The following is a 16,170-nucleotide window of genomic DNA, read 5'->3' as shown; positions in this document are numbered from 1 at the left end:
GGAGAATAGTTAAATGAATTGCAGTATCAAAAGATGCTAAAGTACTATGTGATCATTTTTTAAAGATGTGTCTGTTGATACAGAAAAAAATGCTAACAAGTTAAAAACAAAGCAGGGCATAAAGCTGACTCTATAGTAGGACCAAATTTTGAAAAACTAATTCATAAATATTTTGTACATAGACAGGTATTTAAGAAAAATGTCAGTGAAAATATCAACCCATCAAAATATTAAGAATATTTATCTCTGCACACTGGAATCATGAGTAACTTTTTCCTTATTCAGGATTTTATTTATTATTCAGTATTTTATACATTTTTATAATTAATAGTGTTATACCCAATATCATGTAATTTGAAAGGAAAATAGCATATATATATATATTTTTTTTTTTAATCAGTTACTCAACTATGTGGATGGACTTCCCTAAGTACTCATTTTACTGCCATGTTCAATGTAGGACATTTGGAAAACAAATTATCAAGACAAACATTTCATTTTGGTTTATTCTTTCCGGTTCTTTATGTATGAAGAAATTTTCTCCTAACAAATCCTACTCTCCACTATGCAACAAGCCCATTGGGAGCAGGATCTATGCCTCATTTATTTGTGTATTCCTACAGTGCCTAATTGGGCTTCCCTGGCAGCTCAGAGGTTAAAGCGTCTGCCTCCAATGCGGGAGACCCGGGTTTGATCCCTGGGTCGGGAAGATCCCCTGGAGAAGGAAATGGTAGACCATTCTAGTATTCTTGCCTTGAGAATCCCATGGACGGAGAAGCCATGTAGGCTACAGTCCACGGGGTCGCAGAGAGTCGGACACGACTGATCGACTTCACCGTCACCGTCACAGTGCCTATTTAACTTTTATGTACGTTGCAGTCACTCACTAATTTATAGGTTGAATCATAATCAGAAAAGAGTCAAAAATGCTTCCACCATAAGATATAAATGATGGCTAAAGCTTAAAGTGTTACAACTCCCCAGAACGGGCTGTGCTGTGCTTAGTCGCTCAGTTGTATCTGACTCTGACCCCATGGACTGCAGCCCACCAGGCTCCTCTGTCCATGGGGATTCTCCAGACAAGAATATTGGAGTGGGTTGCTATGCCCTCCTCCAGGGGATCTTCCCAACCCAGGGATCGAACCCAGGTCTCCCGCATTGCAGGTGGATTCCTTACTGTCTGAGCCACCAGGGAAGCCCACTCCCCAGAATAGCTGCATTTAAATTCATCAAAATTTTCCCAGTCAAGATATATAAGGCTCTGGTGCACAACAGGGGTTGTTCTAGGTATTGTGGGAGATATGCAGAAGTTGTTCCTACCTTTAAAAAGTTTAAAAATAAAATAAAATTTTAAAAAATAATAAAAAATAAAAAATATATATATATTTATTTAGGTATTTTTGGCTGTGCTGGCTCTTCGTTTCTGCACGTGAATTTTCTCTAGTTGAGGCGAGTGGCGGCTACTCTCTAGTTGCAGGTACGGGCTTCGCATTGTTATGGCTTCTCTTGTTGCAGAGCACTTGCTCTAGGGCGTGCAGGCTTAGTTGCCCTGCAGCATGTGGAATTTTCTCAGACCAGGAATAGAACCTGTGTCCCCTGCATTAGCAGGTGGATTCTTAACCATTGGACCATCAGGTAAGTCCTATTCCTACCATCTAAATGCTTACAATCATAGCTAGTTGTGGTGTGGATTAGGAAAGCAGAACAAGCAAGAAAAGAACCACATCCATTGAGGTCTCATTGTGTTAGACACTGTGCTAAGCAATTTATGAACATAAAATTCTTACAACAAACTTTTGAAGTAGAATTTTCATTCACATTTTATAAATGTGGAAATGGAGGCTCAGATAAGTGACTTATCCAAGTTTACAGTTAGTGGTAGAGTTGGGATTGAAACCCTGGACCTTCTGGGTCTGACTCCAGACTGTTCTCTCTTAATGAACACTGCCTCTCAAAAAGTTGCATCTGTGTGTGTAATTACAACATTCAGTATCAGGTAAGCGCCATATTTATGATGCAAAATATTATATAGAGAGGCAGCAGATGAATGGTTGAGAACCTGGGCTCTGGAAATGACTGCCCAGGTTTGAATTCTGTAGGGCAAGTTACTTAATTAACTTCCCTTTGCCTCAATGTCACATCCATAAGATGGGAACTCATCTAGCTCACTGATGTTGTTAAGACGAAATTAGTTAATACAAGTCAAAGGCAGTGTCTAGCACTTAGTTAACAGCCAATAAATATTGGTTACTAGAACAGGAAGTCAGAGGGAGAAATCATATCCAGCTGGGAGTGCATCAGGGAAGTCTTTATGGAGGAGGTGGCACTGAAGAAAAGGCTGATTGCTAATGAAGAGTGACGGAGCAGGGAAAGCAAATGTAGGGGAGGTGGGACATCTCAGCTTGGATGGGACCATGAGTAGAAAGGAGACGGGGTGGCAGTGGGGGTTGTTGGAAGATAAACCTCCAAAGGGGCTTCCCAGGTGGCTCATTGGTAAAGTATCTGCCTGTCAAGCAGGAGACGGGGGTTTGATCCCTGGGTCGGGAAGATCCCCTGGAGAAGGGAATGGCAACCCACTCCAGTATTCTTGCCTGGGAAATTCCATGGACAGAGGAGCCTGGTGGGCTACAGTCCATGGGGTTACAAAGAGTTGGACACAACTGAACACACACAAACCTCCAAAGAGAGGCAGAGGTCCAAATGTGGAGGGCCTTAAATGTCACTTTTAAAACTCTGAAATTAACCACTGAGCAATAGGAGCCATGAAAAAACTTGGAGGAAGAGAAAGATAAAGCTTTCTTTGGCAACAATCAAGCCTGAAAACTTTGCAGATTCATCCTCGAGTGTTACCTACTGCAGAAACTAGCAACTCCTAGGACTCATGTTTTGGTGAGGGAAAGGAAAAGGGGAGAGAAGGAGAGAGGAAGGAAAAGTGGAGAGGAGAGAGGCTGAAAAGTGAGAGTGAATAATTAAAGAACTAGAGAGATCGAAAGCGCTCCTGGGGGAAAGTGATAGAATGATCTTCCTTCATTCCTCATTTCAGAGGCAGCCCGGGGACTGAATTCGCAACATAACCTTCCCCATTTAAGACCTGAAGTTTCTACCTCAGTTTGGGACTTCGTTTAATTTCGAGACTGTGCTTTCCGGCCAGTGAGGAGCAACCGTAGGGCATTAGGACCCAGCGATTGTTGTAGTGAGAGAGGTTGAATCTCGATCTCTCAATTTTTCTCTCGAGCTCCCTCCTCTCCCTTTGTCATTCTAGCTGCCTGCTGCCTCCGCAGTGTCCCTTTAGCTCTCTCTGCGCTAAATGCCTGCGCTTTAGACCAGAGGGTGCGCAAAGCAGAACAATTAGTCCGGACCTGCCTTGGTGACCCCATGGCATCCCCTAGAACCGTAACCGTCGTGGCCCTCTCAGTGGCCCTGGGACTCTTCTTTGTTTTCATGGGGACTATCAAGTTGACCCCCAGGCTCAGCAAGGATGCCTACAGTGAGATGGTAAGTGAAGCTAACGGGTGATGAGGAGCGCACTCCGAAGGGATGGAGAGTACCTCTCCCCTTCTTTCCTCCCTGGTCCAAGGTCCCAGCCCTTTCACCCCTACCCCCACCCCGGACCCTCCCTTCTCCCCAACAACTTTGCGCTGGGAAGGAGCAGCTGGACGAGAGGGAGATCGTTTGTGGGCTAGCTGGGAACAACTGTTTGGGAGCCACTGAATGCCAGTTGGGGGAGGGGTTGCCCAAGTAAACCCTCCACCCCCAAGTAAACCCGAGGGCTGAGACCTGCGTAACACCTGTCACTGGCAGGAGCCCTTTCCTCCTTCCAGCACACCCAAAGTCCGGGCAACCAGTCTGCAAGTCTGATTGCTTCCCTTGGAGCTAAGAGTTTAGCAAGCTGGAGAGTTTATTTATCTTGGGGAAGAACAAAAGGGAAGGAGGAAAGAGCTGAGGGCGAATGGGCTACTAATACAAGCAATTTTTAGGGGCAGAGATGGTATCCCTCATCCCAGATGGGGAGCGGATGGTATTCCCCTAGCTGCCTGGGCGTGTGTCTATATCCTCGAGACAAAAGCAGATTTGGCCCAAATAAAGGTCACTGAAACCCTGCTTCTTCTTCTCTCAAGGGAAAGCTGGATGTTTTGTTTTATTTTGTGTTGTTTCTGGGCTAATCTGCAGTCTGCTTTTTCCCTCCCGCAAAATAGTCCATAATCCCCATCTTGGCTCCTGTGGATGCCCAAGGCCAGGCCCTCTGCAGGGTTTCCCCTCTGCAGAGTTCAAATCACCTGAAGGTGACTGACCAAAACATCTCCTCTGCAACCTGGGGGCTGGGCTGCACTCCCCAGCTGGGCGTGAAGAGGACTTGTTCCCAGGCTGTGGAGTAGGAAGGAGATGACAGGGGATGTTTCCAGCACTTTCTTGCTCTCTCGCTTCTCCTCCAGTCACTCTGCTTCTTCATTACCCCACCCCAGCTGAAGAGAACCTGCTTCTCATTGCTTCTGCCAGACTGCCAGTCCTGGGAGGGAACCCATTACTGGGCTCTCAAGGTCAAGAAGGAAAGGAGCTTAGGAGAGAAAAAGGAGGAGAGAAGAGGCAAGAGGGACTCCCCATTAGGGCTGAGGCAAGGAGGAATAGCCCCACACGCTGACAGTTGACAGGAATAAATCGCTCTCATGGAGCTCACTGCGGAGCCTTCCAGAGCCCCTCAACCATGAGCTGCAAATGGATGGAGCCTGGCAAATCATAGATACTCGGAAATGTTTGCAAGAACCTCTGGCTTCAGTCTCAAGGTTTAAGCTTGTGTTTCCCATGTCTCTCTCATCACAGGATCACCTTGGGGTCAGGGAGGGCAGCTAACACTCAAGGGCCAAGGGCTAGCCCCAGTGGCAAATCCTAATGCATTTCTCTTTCCCGCTTTCCCTCCTCCCATAACATTTGACCAGATGGAAATGAAATCAGGTCAAAATGAGTATCCAAGACAGCCTGCATTGGGGAGAAGAGGGGAGGGGAGAGGAGGTGGGGTAGCAGAAGCCACCAAAGGCAGAGGGAAAGGGTGGAGGGGAATTGCCACTATATTTTTATCTTGGCAGTAGTAGTTTGGCGTTAGGTTATAAATAAATGCATATGCTCTTGATTTTCTTTCCTTTTCATATATACATACATTTATATGTTTGTGTGTGTGTGTGTGCCTTAGGTATATTTAAGCTTTCCCTTTTATAGGGACATAGTACCCTTCCTCAGTGTACTCCCTGTCTCCCTAGACCCTGCTCAGCTGCTTTAGAGGCCATCCAAGCTGCACCCTAAGTACAGTGTTAGGTTCTGCAGGCAATCCAACTAAGATGGAGTCACCGGGAAGCTTCCGATCAGCTTGGCAGGCACTCAGGAGGAGAATCAGCCACAAATGGGTTTACAGTAGGTTTCTTCCCAGGGAGTGGAGCTGTCTGTTACAGTCTAGTGAAAGGCAGAATATATGAAGATTCCATATCATACAAAGGAAGATATTTAAATAGGTGTAATCTAATACAGCAGTACAGAATGATTGTGTATGTGTGTGTCTGACTCTTTGCAACGCTATGGACTGTAGCCCACCAGGCTCCTCTGTCCATGGGGATTCTCTAGGCAAGAATAATGGAGTGGGTTGCCATGCCCTCCTCCAGGGGATCTTCCCAACCCAGGGATTGAACCCAGGTCTCCCGCATTGCAGGCGGATTCTTTACCAGCTGAGCTACCTGGGAAGCCGGTGTGTGTGTGTGTGTGTGCGTGTGTGCTTGCACGCACAGTTCTGTGCTTAAGGGCATCTGGAGGAAATGGAAGAACTATAGCTGGGAGGTAAACATCACAGTACTAAGAAGCTTAAAGAGAATTTTCAGACTGCCCTTGTCCAGAGTTCTCTCCTGTATTGAGTATTAGGCCCCAGGCTAGAGATGGCTTTCTGGCATAGGGCCCACTGCATTGTGCCTGGGCCAGCCTAGCTTTATTGTTGAACCCATAGAAAGTGGGGACAATTCAGTTCTAGTACAAAGAAGGTGCTCAGTTTATATTCATTGAATGGCTTGGTGAATGAATGAGTCATTGTAGCATTGTCTTGGCTGGTCACCACCCTTCAGATTTCTCTGGTTGGCTCTTGATGATGCAGTTCAGAAGTCATTTCTTGCCTCTTTGAAGCAGGTTACAGCCCCTCAGGACTCCAACCAGAGATCAGCTGGGATAATGATCTGGGATTTTCTGTTTTCCATTGAGGAGTGATTCCTCTGCATTGATGGAGTTAGTCAGGTATTGACTGCAATGGCTTTTTATATAAAATCTCAAGGTGTTGTTGTTGTTATTGTTTATGATTGTTCTTTAAAACATCTCAGTGAGGTAGATTCATTTTTTAAAGTTATGCTTATTTTATTGATGGATAAACAGAAACAAGGCAAGTTTAATGACTTATCCAAGATGCTAGGCTAAGCTGCTGCTGGAGCAGAGATTAGAAACCAAATCTGTGACTCAGTATTCCCAGTAGAGGAATCATTAATGGTTACAACTGCTTTTTTGGATGTCAGAACTTACGACCGGTTCTTGAAAATATGTGGCACATTCTTTCTCCTTTTTTGGTACCAGTTCAACTGTCCCAATCCCATATTTTGGGGTTTCATTTTACTTTGAAACCAATTTTTTTTAATTTGGATTTTCTTTTTGTTCTTCTGTCAACTATTTTTTGTTGTTGTTGTTCTAAAGCCATTAGTATTCTGTTTAGGTGTTATCCCGTCCATGGAGAATCACTGCTAAAAACTAGACAGACAAATGGATATGAACTTCTTTCCTGTCTCTACTGGGGAAGCCAGGAAAGGTTAGTGGAAAGAGTACAGACTTTGAGTCATATTGGTTTGGGTTCAAGACCTGACACTCCTGAAGCGTCTGCCTCAGTTTCCTCATCTGTAAAATGAGGATAATACCTACCACAGGAGGCTGTTGTAAATATTAACTGAGGTTGCATATGGAAGAATATAGTACAGTATATGAATATGGTAGGTGTTCAAGAAATGCTCTGGGTTCAGGTGATGATATAATTGACACTATGTTATGCAGTGATTTCCTGACTAATTTGAAGGACCAGTTTAAGGGATTGAAATCAGGCATTTAAAAGAGCAGGTTGCTATTTTTACATGTGTTGGTGAACAGACCTCTATGCAATCAGCTAATATAGAAAACCTTACACTTGCTGCTGGGTAGTGCATAGTGGATCTCGTGCAGAATTTCTGGATGCCTCTCTTGAATAGCCTGTTTGGTATGTGTCACTCCATACCTCCTTCCAATTTAGCAAGTGTCACTATAGAGTACTCTAAATCCCACGTGAATGCAACACGACCGACCATTCCCTTGACTAAGTGCCTTCATTAATTCACTTGGAATTGGGAGACAGTACAGAAATGCTGTTAGGCAGTTTAACATATGAATGGTTGACTTGCTCTCTATTTGGTATTCAGCTCTTTGTAGCAGGGGTTCACTAGCAGTGGTTCTATCCTGCACGCCCAAAGGGCCACAAATGGAACAGTAAGAAAACACCAAAAATCCTGTCACATTGAAGCCAAAGGATTTTTGACCCTGAAGAAGACGCAGCAAGTCTTTGCCGCTTCTTTGCAGCCCCTCATAGGGAAGGTTTGTTGTTGATTTGAATGATTTGCTTATTTGTAGTTAAATGCCCTTCAGTATTTCCCCAGGGTTTTATTTAATGTCCACAGGTGATCTTTTATGCTTCCAATCACACTATTAATTGCATTCCAACTACATAATAAGATAGTAATTTACCAATGCTTAGACTGTTCTTTGAGGTGGTACAATATGTTTATTCCCTCAGAGAGGCGACTGACCCTGAGATGTGAAGTGACTTTGCTTAGTTTACACAGCTAGCTAGCCTAAGCTAAACTACATTGGAATTTATGCCAGGGAGCTTGTAGCTTCCAATGGCCAACAACTGTGCTTGTTTTAGAGCGACTTTTGACTGAGTGGAAGTCAGACCCTTCTCCCCTTAGATGCAATCTGGGAGGGATCCACTCTGGTTAGTAGGGTCAGGCTTGCAGCTTCCTTTTTAGGTGGGCATTATATGATAGTGGAAAGTAGAACTGCTTAAAAGGTGTTTTTATTCACATGATATTTGGCAATTACGCATGTGATGGCTTTTTATTGCATTTAAGAGATGATCTATCATCTCTTTGGCTTTTTTTTTCCCTACAGAGATTCAGGAAAATCATACTTGAGTCAGTTAATTTTTCAGCACTTATGTAGCCTTTATGATCTAATATAGCAACCAGACTGAGGTTTTTAGCCAAAATATATTTTTGTCAATGCTCTCTTCTGCTTTCATATAGTTTTCCCCTATAAATTGTATTGAAGTATAACATACATACTGAAATGTACACCTAAGCGTACAGCTCAAGGAATTTTAAGAATCCTGTGTAACCTAGATCAAGAAATAGAACATGACCAGCATCCCAGAAACTAACCTCATGGCCCCTTCCCATTAGTACCTACATCCACTCCCTGCATAAATCCTGACTTCCAACAATATAAGTTAGTTTTTTCTGTTTTTACTTGGCTGCCTCATGCAAAGAGTTGGCTCATTGGAAAAGACGCTGATGCTAGGAAAGATTGAAGGCAGGAGGAGAAGGAGACAACAGAGGATGAGATGGTTGGATGGCACCACCGATTCAATGGACATGAGTTTGAACAAACTCTGGGAGATAGTGAAGGACAGGGAAGCCTGGCATGTTGCAGTCCGTGGTGTTGCAAATAATCAAACATGACTGAGAGACTGAACAGCAACAAATAAATGGAATTATACAGTATATTAGCCAAAAAAAATTTTTTTTCGTTTGCCTAACTGGTATAAGTGAACTAAAGTGGAACAAATTATTTGCCCTCTCTTCCCATTTTGTCCTGTTAGCTGGCTTGGATGGGTAGTTAACTGTAATCGAAGATGAGTATTATTAGACAGTTGTGAGGTGTTCAAGTTTAATGTAATTAATATGAGATCATGAACCCTGGAGTGTTGTGAAGACTAAATGATAAGAAGCAAAAAGATATGACTAAAGAAAGGTTCCATATACGTTTGATTCATGTCTGAATCATACCATCTCATACTATACAAATGAACGGGCTTGAAACATTGCTATTATCATTAAAGTAATTACTGTGGCTTGCAAATATATGGATTTCTAATTGTGTGCTTCAGTAATGATAAAATATGTGTATGTGGCCCTTGGTTGATGCTATGATGTTATGATTCTTTGACCAAATCTCCAAAATGCTCATTTAATTTCAAAAGGGGGGAAACTGAGGTAATACAATACTTAACTAATTTTCTCCAAGCAATTTAGGGGCAAAACTAGAATTGGAATTTAGCTAATATGGATATTTCTGGATGACTGTCTTTGACTAAAGGTATTTGAAAAAGTTGACTAAACCCTTCTCTCTCCTTTTACTATAAGGAAACTATGGTTACAGGGTCTGGGTCATGGCAATGAAAAAGAAACAGACCTATACAAAGTCTGCAAGAAAGAAACAGACCTAACAAAGTGAACTGGGAGAGCCTTTTGAGAGAGTGACTCAGTTAACTCTTTATTCTTACTGTCACAACAATTAAAGTCTTTAGAGATCTAATTACTATAGACATGTGACCCTTCTATTAGAATTGAGGTGACCTGGCCCAAGTCTTGTGGGGGCTGGCAATAGTAGGATACTTTTGATGTCTCTATCCTGTTCCACAGGAGAAAGAATAAAGGGCTTCCTATACTGTCAAGACCCTATCCAAGCTGAGTCCCATCTCTAACAAGTTAGACATTCACTGTCTGGAGTCCTGGAGAAGAGACGCTATCTGTACCTACTCAGCTTTGAACCAAAGATGTGATGAAATGACTTATCCACATGCAGTTTCCTCTTGAGAAAAGAAGGAAAGAAAGAGGCAACTGCTGCATACAAATATCCACAGCTGCAGTTCCAGAGGTTAGATAAACTGAAAAAGTAATATGGAGTTATACCAAATGGAGAGAAAAGCGTTCATCGAGGCCATAGGAACTTGATTTAAAGACCTGGAATTTGGCCTAAAGATTCTACTATAGTGTAGATAAAAATCTATTCTTCAATGATGGGTGGTTAGCCCTAGGCAAAACAAAGGAATGTTTCCAGAAGCCACTCAGTCACCATCTAGAAATCTTCGCTCTGAACTGATTGTAAGAAAATCATCCTGCTTCCTGTGTTTATTATGTTAGAAGGTTACACTTAGGATTTAGGATCTGCCTCTTGGGGAGCTTTGTGTTGCTAATTAGAAAAAGTCCAACCTTCAGAGTGATAAGAAAAACTCTTGGGTCTAGATTTCTTCCCCTCATGTCCCCTGCTACCATCACTAGAGTGTAGAGAGACAGAGAGTTAGCAGGTGGCATCTAGGCTAATAGTGAGAGGAAACCACCAGATGCCCTATCCCTTGACTCAACTCTGATCCATATGTGTCTAGCTCAGTTAAACCCAGAGTTTTACTCTTCCTACTGGTCAACCTCTCCTAATTTCTCTCCGAAAATCCCTGATTTAACCTAAAATGAGAAGGAGGAGGAAGGACTGATACTTTGAGTTTTCTTATATGCTCAGTAACAGGGTAGGGACTAGAGGTGAATGAAGTGAAAGTTGCTCAGTCATGTCCAGCTCTTTGTGACCCCATAGACTGTAGCCTGCCAGGCTCCTCTGTCCATGGGATTCTCCAGGCAAGAATACTGGAGTGGGTGGCCATTCCCTTCTCCAGGGGATCTTCCCAACCCAGGGATCAAACCTGGGTCTCCTACATTGCAGGCAGATTCTTTACCATCTGAGCTACCAAGGAACCCAAATTATTTGGAAGCTTCAAGAGTCAGATCAGATCACCAAAAATGAGAATGCTGTGAGCAAGGAGATCAAACCAGTCAGAGGTGAATAAAGGTAAATAAAGACAACTAAGACAGGATCTGACAGGGCCAGTGTTAGGAAGAGGTGTGAGGCAGGGTCATACAAGTGCAAAATTGGATCCTGCTTCTGTTTAAAGTTGTGATTTTTTTGTGTGTGTGGATATTATTAACCTTAATCAATGAGTGTTTTGGTGCCTTCTTAAATTTTGTACTCAGGGGACATAGCCTAACTCATTTCATCTTAGTCCCAGCTTTGCTCAGGAAAATGAGACTCAGAGAAGCAAGTAATTTGCCCAGGGGGCACCCAACTAGAAAGTAACAGAGATAGAATTTGAAGCCAAGCTTGTTTGAATCCAAACCCATGCTTTTTTTTAAAAAAAATCTAAACCATGGATCTTAAAACAGTACTCATAAAGGATTATCTTGTGCCACTCATGATAATTAGTCCATGAAATAAAGGTGCATTCACTAGAGAAATGACTTAACATTCGTTCCAAACTAGAGTGTGTGAACATTATTCTAAGCACCAGATGCTCCCAACAGGTCAAGTTGGCTTTCTGCCTGATTCTTGTAATATTTGTCTTGCATCTGGTGCTTTTGACTATTCTCTTCTTAAAATTCTTGGCCCTTATGACCCTATCTCTCCTGTGTTGCCTCCTACTTTTCTAACCACACTTGCCTCTGTCTATGTTGTGGATTTCTCTTCTTTCTCCCCTTATTAAAATGTCTGTCACACAAAATTTCCCACTGTATACATTCTACCTGGGAATACTGATGACTATCAATTCTGTATCTTTACCTCAGATCTCTATTACTGAGTTGCCTATGAGACAGCTCCACTTAGAGATGTCTTAGAGATAACTTCAACTAAAAAACTCCAAATTGAGTTCCTCATTCCTTCTTGCCTCTTCCCCCTCTTCTTCCGTATGCAGTCTTGACTTCTCCCTTTCCCTCCGTGGCCACATCTGATAAAACATCAATTCCTATTGACTTTGCATTCAAAGTATCCTTGACTCCATCCCTTCCCTCTATCCTTATTGTCCTTACTCTAGTCCAGGTCTCTCACCTGATCTCCTCACTTCCCGGCATACCTCTCCCAATCCATCCCTGATGCTACTTCCAGAGAGATCTTCCTTAAATGCAAATTATGTTGTTCTCTTGGCTTATAGGATAAAGTCCAGCTCCACAATGCAACACTCTATGATCTGATTCATATCTGTCGTCTCTGTCTCATGTCTCCCCCTTACCTCTCCCTCCCCCAACCTATGCTGAGCTGGGGCAGTGTTTGAAATACACCAGTCTATTATGTCCTACAGGGCCTTTACTCATCTAGCTTCCTCTGCCTGTACTGCTCTTCCCTTATTGATTCTGCAAACACCTGCTTTTCTTTAAGATTACATTCTAGCTTTTCTCAGTCCCCATCTAGGGAAATTTGACCACTCCAGTGCATCTCCACTGTACCTACGACCATAATGCTACATTGTATTTATGTACTTCCATAACTTTTCTTCCTATAAATGCAAACTTTAGGAAGGCAAGGTTTTGAATGATTGAAATCTGTATCCAGAGTACCAAGCACAATGCTTAGCACAAGGAGGCGCTTAATAAATATTGAATGAATTAATGGATGCTTCATGAAAACAAAGTACTGGGCAAAACCAGGAAAAAACAGATTTGATAAAATCTCATCAATTTACTATAAGATGAGGATTGGGTCCATCTGAATAGTGAAAAATATTATTATCTATTACTCTAAGGTCAGTAAAATTCTATTATTTGCAATATAACCAGTGCCTCCCTTCTTTGTTCCATGATATCTGCCTTTGGGCTACAATTAGACCTTATACAGTACTCTATTATATACCACTAACCATGCTGCTTCCATGATGTTTTTATGCATGTTTCCCCCTACTAGAACAACAGTTTCTTGACCCTGTTATATTCATCTCTATATCTCCATCACATAATCCATAATAGGTATTCAATAAGTGTTTACTGAATTAAAATTAATCAGTGCCTTGTAAAAGCCCAGGGATTTATGTCAATGACCATAAGAATGATTTTTGGCTTACTATATCTTAAAGATATATAAGGGGCTAACATTTGCATACATTTAAATTTTTCTATTTGCTTAGCACACTTAAAAAAAAAATTTACAGATTTCACAAATGTAAACTCCGACTCAGATATTTTTTGAATTATCAAAAATTCCAAATTAGGGAAGTCCAAATTAGTGAGGCTTTATTGTCTTGTTTCATTTTTGTTGTTGCTCATATGCATCTGCGTTTGGACAAAGTAGGCACTGGAAACGGAGAAGGCAATGGCACCCCACTCCAGTACTCTTGCCTGGAAAATCCCATGGATGGAGGAGCCTGGAAAGCTGCAGTCCATGGGGTCGCTGAGGGTCAGATACAATTGAGTGTCTTCACTTTCACTTTTCACTTGCATGCATTGGAGAGGGAAATGGCAACCCACTCCAGTGTTCTTGCCTGGAGAATCCCAGGGACAGGGGAGCCTGGTGGGCTGCCATCCGTGGGGTCACACAGAGTTGGACACGACTGAAGTGACTTAGCAGCAGTAGCAGCAGGCACTGGAAAATGTGGATATGGCTAATCTGTACCAGTTTTCATGGGCCCAATGAATTTTCTTCTAAATTCTTAATGTTGTTTATGATTTATAATCAGAAAAAAAATTTTTTCAAGGGTGTTTCCACTGCAGGGGGCCTGGGTTTGATCCCTGGTCTGGAACTAAGATCCCAAATCCCCATTGCTGACACTCACGCTTGGCAGAAAAAAAAGTGTTTTTAAACTATAAAGTCAAATTCTGTTACCTTTGATGGTGTTACTAAGGATTAAATCACAAGGATCTCAGCAGATTGCTTGCTTTTTTCCCTTTATTATAAGATTTTTATTTAGGGGACATGGTAGATAAAGAACAGGACACCCTTGACTGGTGTGGAAAGGGAATAGTGGAGAAGAAGGACCTTGCTTGTGTGCTCTTCATTCTAATGGTAAAATCATGGTTAATGCAGCGATTTATTTCTTTATGATATTCCACTCTAGAAACGTGCTTACAAGAGCTATGTGCGAGCCCTCCCTCTGCTGAAGAAAATGGGGATCAATTCCATTCTCCTCCGCAAAAGCATTGGTGCTCTTGAGGTGGCCTGTGGCATTGTCATGACTCTTGTGCCTGGGCGTCCCAAAGATGTGGCCAACTTTTTCCTCCTCTTGCTGGTGTTGGCGGTCCTCTTCTTCCACCAGCTAGTCGGTGATCCTCTCAAACGCTACGCCCATGCCCTGGTGTTTGGAATCCTGCTCACCTGCCGCCTGCTGATTGCCCGCAAGCCTGAAGACCGGTCTTCTGAGAAGAAATCCTCGCCTCCAGGGAATGCGGGGAGTGACGGGAATACCGAGGAGCAGCCGTCCTTATACGAGAAGGCCCCTCAGGGCAAAATGAAATTGTCGTAGGAGACCAGAAGTGCAAAAAATGGACCTTCCAGGCAGTTGCCTCCATGACACCCAGGAAGATGTCAGTGTGTGTTTTTCATTTGATTTATTTATCTTGGGGGAAAAGTGACACATATAACCTGCAAGTTGATGGTCCTATTGGCTTGTGTACACCTATACCCTAAAATGACCTCCCCACATAGACGTGTGTGCACCACCTTTAATCACTCTGGGGCAACTCTCACATCTTGCTGCATGTACATGTATATGGCTAACTATTGAAGTGTATTTGTGAGATGGATTCCAGCAAGCATGTGACTGTGAGATTATGTGTGGGTAAACGTTACTTACTCTGTGTGTGTGTGTGTGTGTGGGTGTGGGTGTGTGTATGTGTGTGTTCGCATGCATGTGTGAAGGAAAAGGCTCTGATCTTGAACTAATCCTGCATAGGTATCCTTTCCTTTATAGACTGATTCTAGTAAAGGCAGAATAAAACAAATCTCCTATAAAGAGAATCCCACTTACTTCTTGGTATAAAACAAACTATGTATTCCCATGGGATACAGGGATGCCTCATTAGATTAAGCTGAAAACTTAAACCTCCCGCTTTAGGAAAAAGTTCCTTCAATTTGAGACACTGAGTTACATGTAAAATGAATTAACCTCTACTTTAAAAGTTGTTTAAATTGTAAATACTCCATATTGAGTTTAATTAAAATAAGGGAAATAATGCAGTCAGTAGATAGTCTAATTCTTCAAGTGATAAAATTGGAAGTTTCACCTTGCCTTTGTTGGAGCCCAGCCTACTAAGCTCCTTTATTCACAGTTTGAAACTGAAACAATAAACTTGTTATCAGACATCTGTTTTGGATTTTCTTAAGCCAAAAGCTGCCTCATTTCCACTATTCTCAGCAGCTAACCAGGATTTGGCAGCTGCTCCACTGTTGCAGTTGAGGGAGCAAAGATTAGTCCTGTTACAAGTCTGTGAATCTCCAACTCTAGCTGTTCTCTTCAATCATCTGAAATTTGACAGAGGAGCTGTATCCAGTCTTTCCTGCCAATCAGATTCACTATTCTTACTGAATTTTCACTGAACTTTGCTAGTGTAAGCAGAGATCCAAGTTACCCCCATGGTTGTCTCCTCTACTACACCTCTTTCAGTGGGTGGAGTTTAGCTGGGGGAAGGACATTCAATATGGGTTAGTCGGATTGAGCAGTATGAAAATTTGCTTTCTTCATTATATACTGCTGCTTCTCCTTGTTAGATGTGCTCTGATGGTTTAAATATCATTGTGCCAGGGATGGGGAAAGGGGTGGGGGTGTTGTGTGTGGGGAGTACAAATTAATGTATTTTCTTCAGTGTCATTGTTCTTGTTAATTGATACCTCTCTGTCTTATTTCTCTCATTCTTTCAAAATAAACATTTTTGAAGTTTGGAGGAAATAGTCTGGACAAATAATGAAAGTCTAGAAAGAAAGTGTCATATCATGGGATTCAGGCTGTTTTATTTTTGAGTGGATGTGGGAGGAAAATAAAGACAAGGGGGAGCACAATAATATACTAGTGAGGTTACAAACTTTCTAATCTCATTTAAATGGTTCACTCACAATTTTGTGATGTCAGCACATGAAACAGAAAGCCACAAAATTAAGATCTCAATACAATTCCCAGGTTTGGTGGTGCCAAGGGAAGGTTGAAGAATGATTTCACACAAAAAAAATTGCAGATGAATAAATAAAGATGAGCCAGCGTGTCTCACTATATATGTACTCACAAACTTGCACAAATTCCAGTGCCACAGACTTGTCACATTAGGCAAA

The 16,170-nt window shown here is 42.3% G+C and overlaps 2 protein-coding genes across 2 annotated transcripts in view; one reads left to right on the top strand and one right to left on the bottom strand.

Annotated features, from left to right (window-relative positions):
- Nucleotides 1–3,172, bottom strand: part of TRMT2B (tRNA methyltransferase 2 homolog B) — a 76,412-nt gene extending 73,240 nt beyond the window's left edge. Inside the window, 1 exon segment of the mRNA XM_070785031.1 lies at nucleotides 3,105–3,172. Within this exon segment, the coding sequence (XP_070641132.1) occupies nucleotides 3,105–3,172 (68 nt within the window).
- Nucleotides 3,173–3,225: 53 nt separating this feature from the next.
- Nucleotides 3,226–15,208, top strand: TMEM35A (transmembrane protein 35A). The gene is made up of 2 exons (XM_019956401.2): nucleotides 3,226–3,495; nucleotides 13,967–15,208. The coding sequence occupies exons 1-2, from the start codon at nucleotides 3,376–3,378 to the stop codon at nucleotides 14,369–14,371; spliced, it is 525 nt and encodes a 174-aa protein (XP_019811960.2). The 5' UTR covers nucleotides 3,226–3,375; the 3' UTR covers nucleotides 14,372–15,208.
- The last annotated feature ends 962 nt before the right edge of the window (nucleotides 15,209–16,170 follow it).

Source organism: Bos indicus, chromosome X (assembly GCF_029378745.1).
Source record: "Bos indicus isolate NIAB-ARS_2022 breed Sahiwal x Tharparkar chromosome X, NIAB-ARS_B.indTharparkar_mat_pri_1.0, whole genome shotgun sequence".
NCBI lineage: Eukaryota > Metazoa > Chordata > Mammalia > Artiodactyla > Bovidae > Bos > Bos indicus.
This window is presented reverse-complemented; position numbering and strand designations above follow the sequence as displayed.

Bases quoted from the DNA above. Each gene is read 5' to 3' on its own strand.
- TMEM35A (XM_019956401.2), top strand. From the start codon at position 3,376: ATGGCATCCCCTAGAACCGTAACCGTCGTGGCCCTCTCAGTGGCCCTG. The intron at 3,496-13,966 runs GTAAGTGAAGCT...ATTCCACTCTAG, and splicing joins AGGATGCCTACAGTGAGATG to AAACGTGCTTACAAGAGCTA.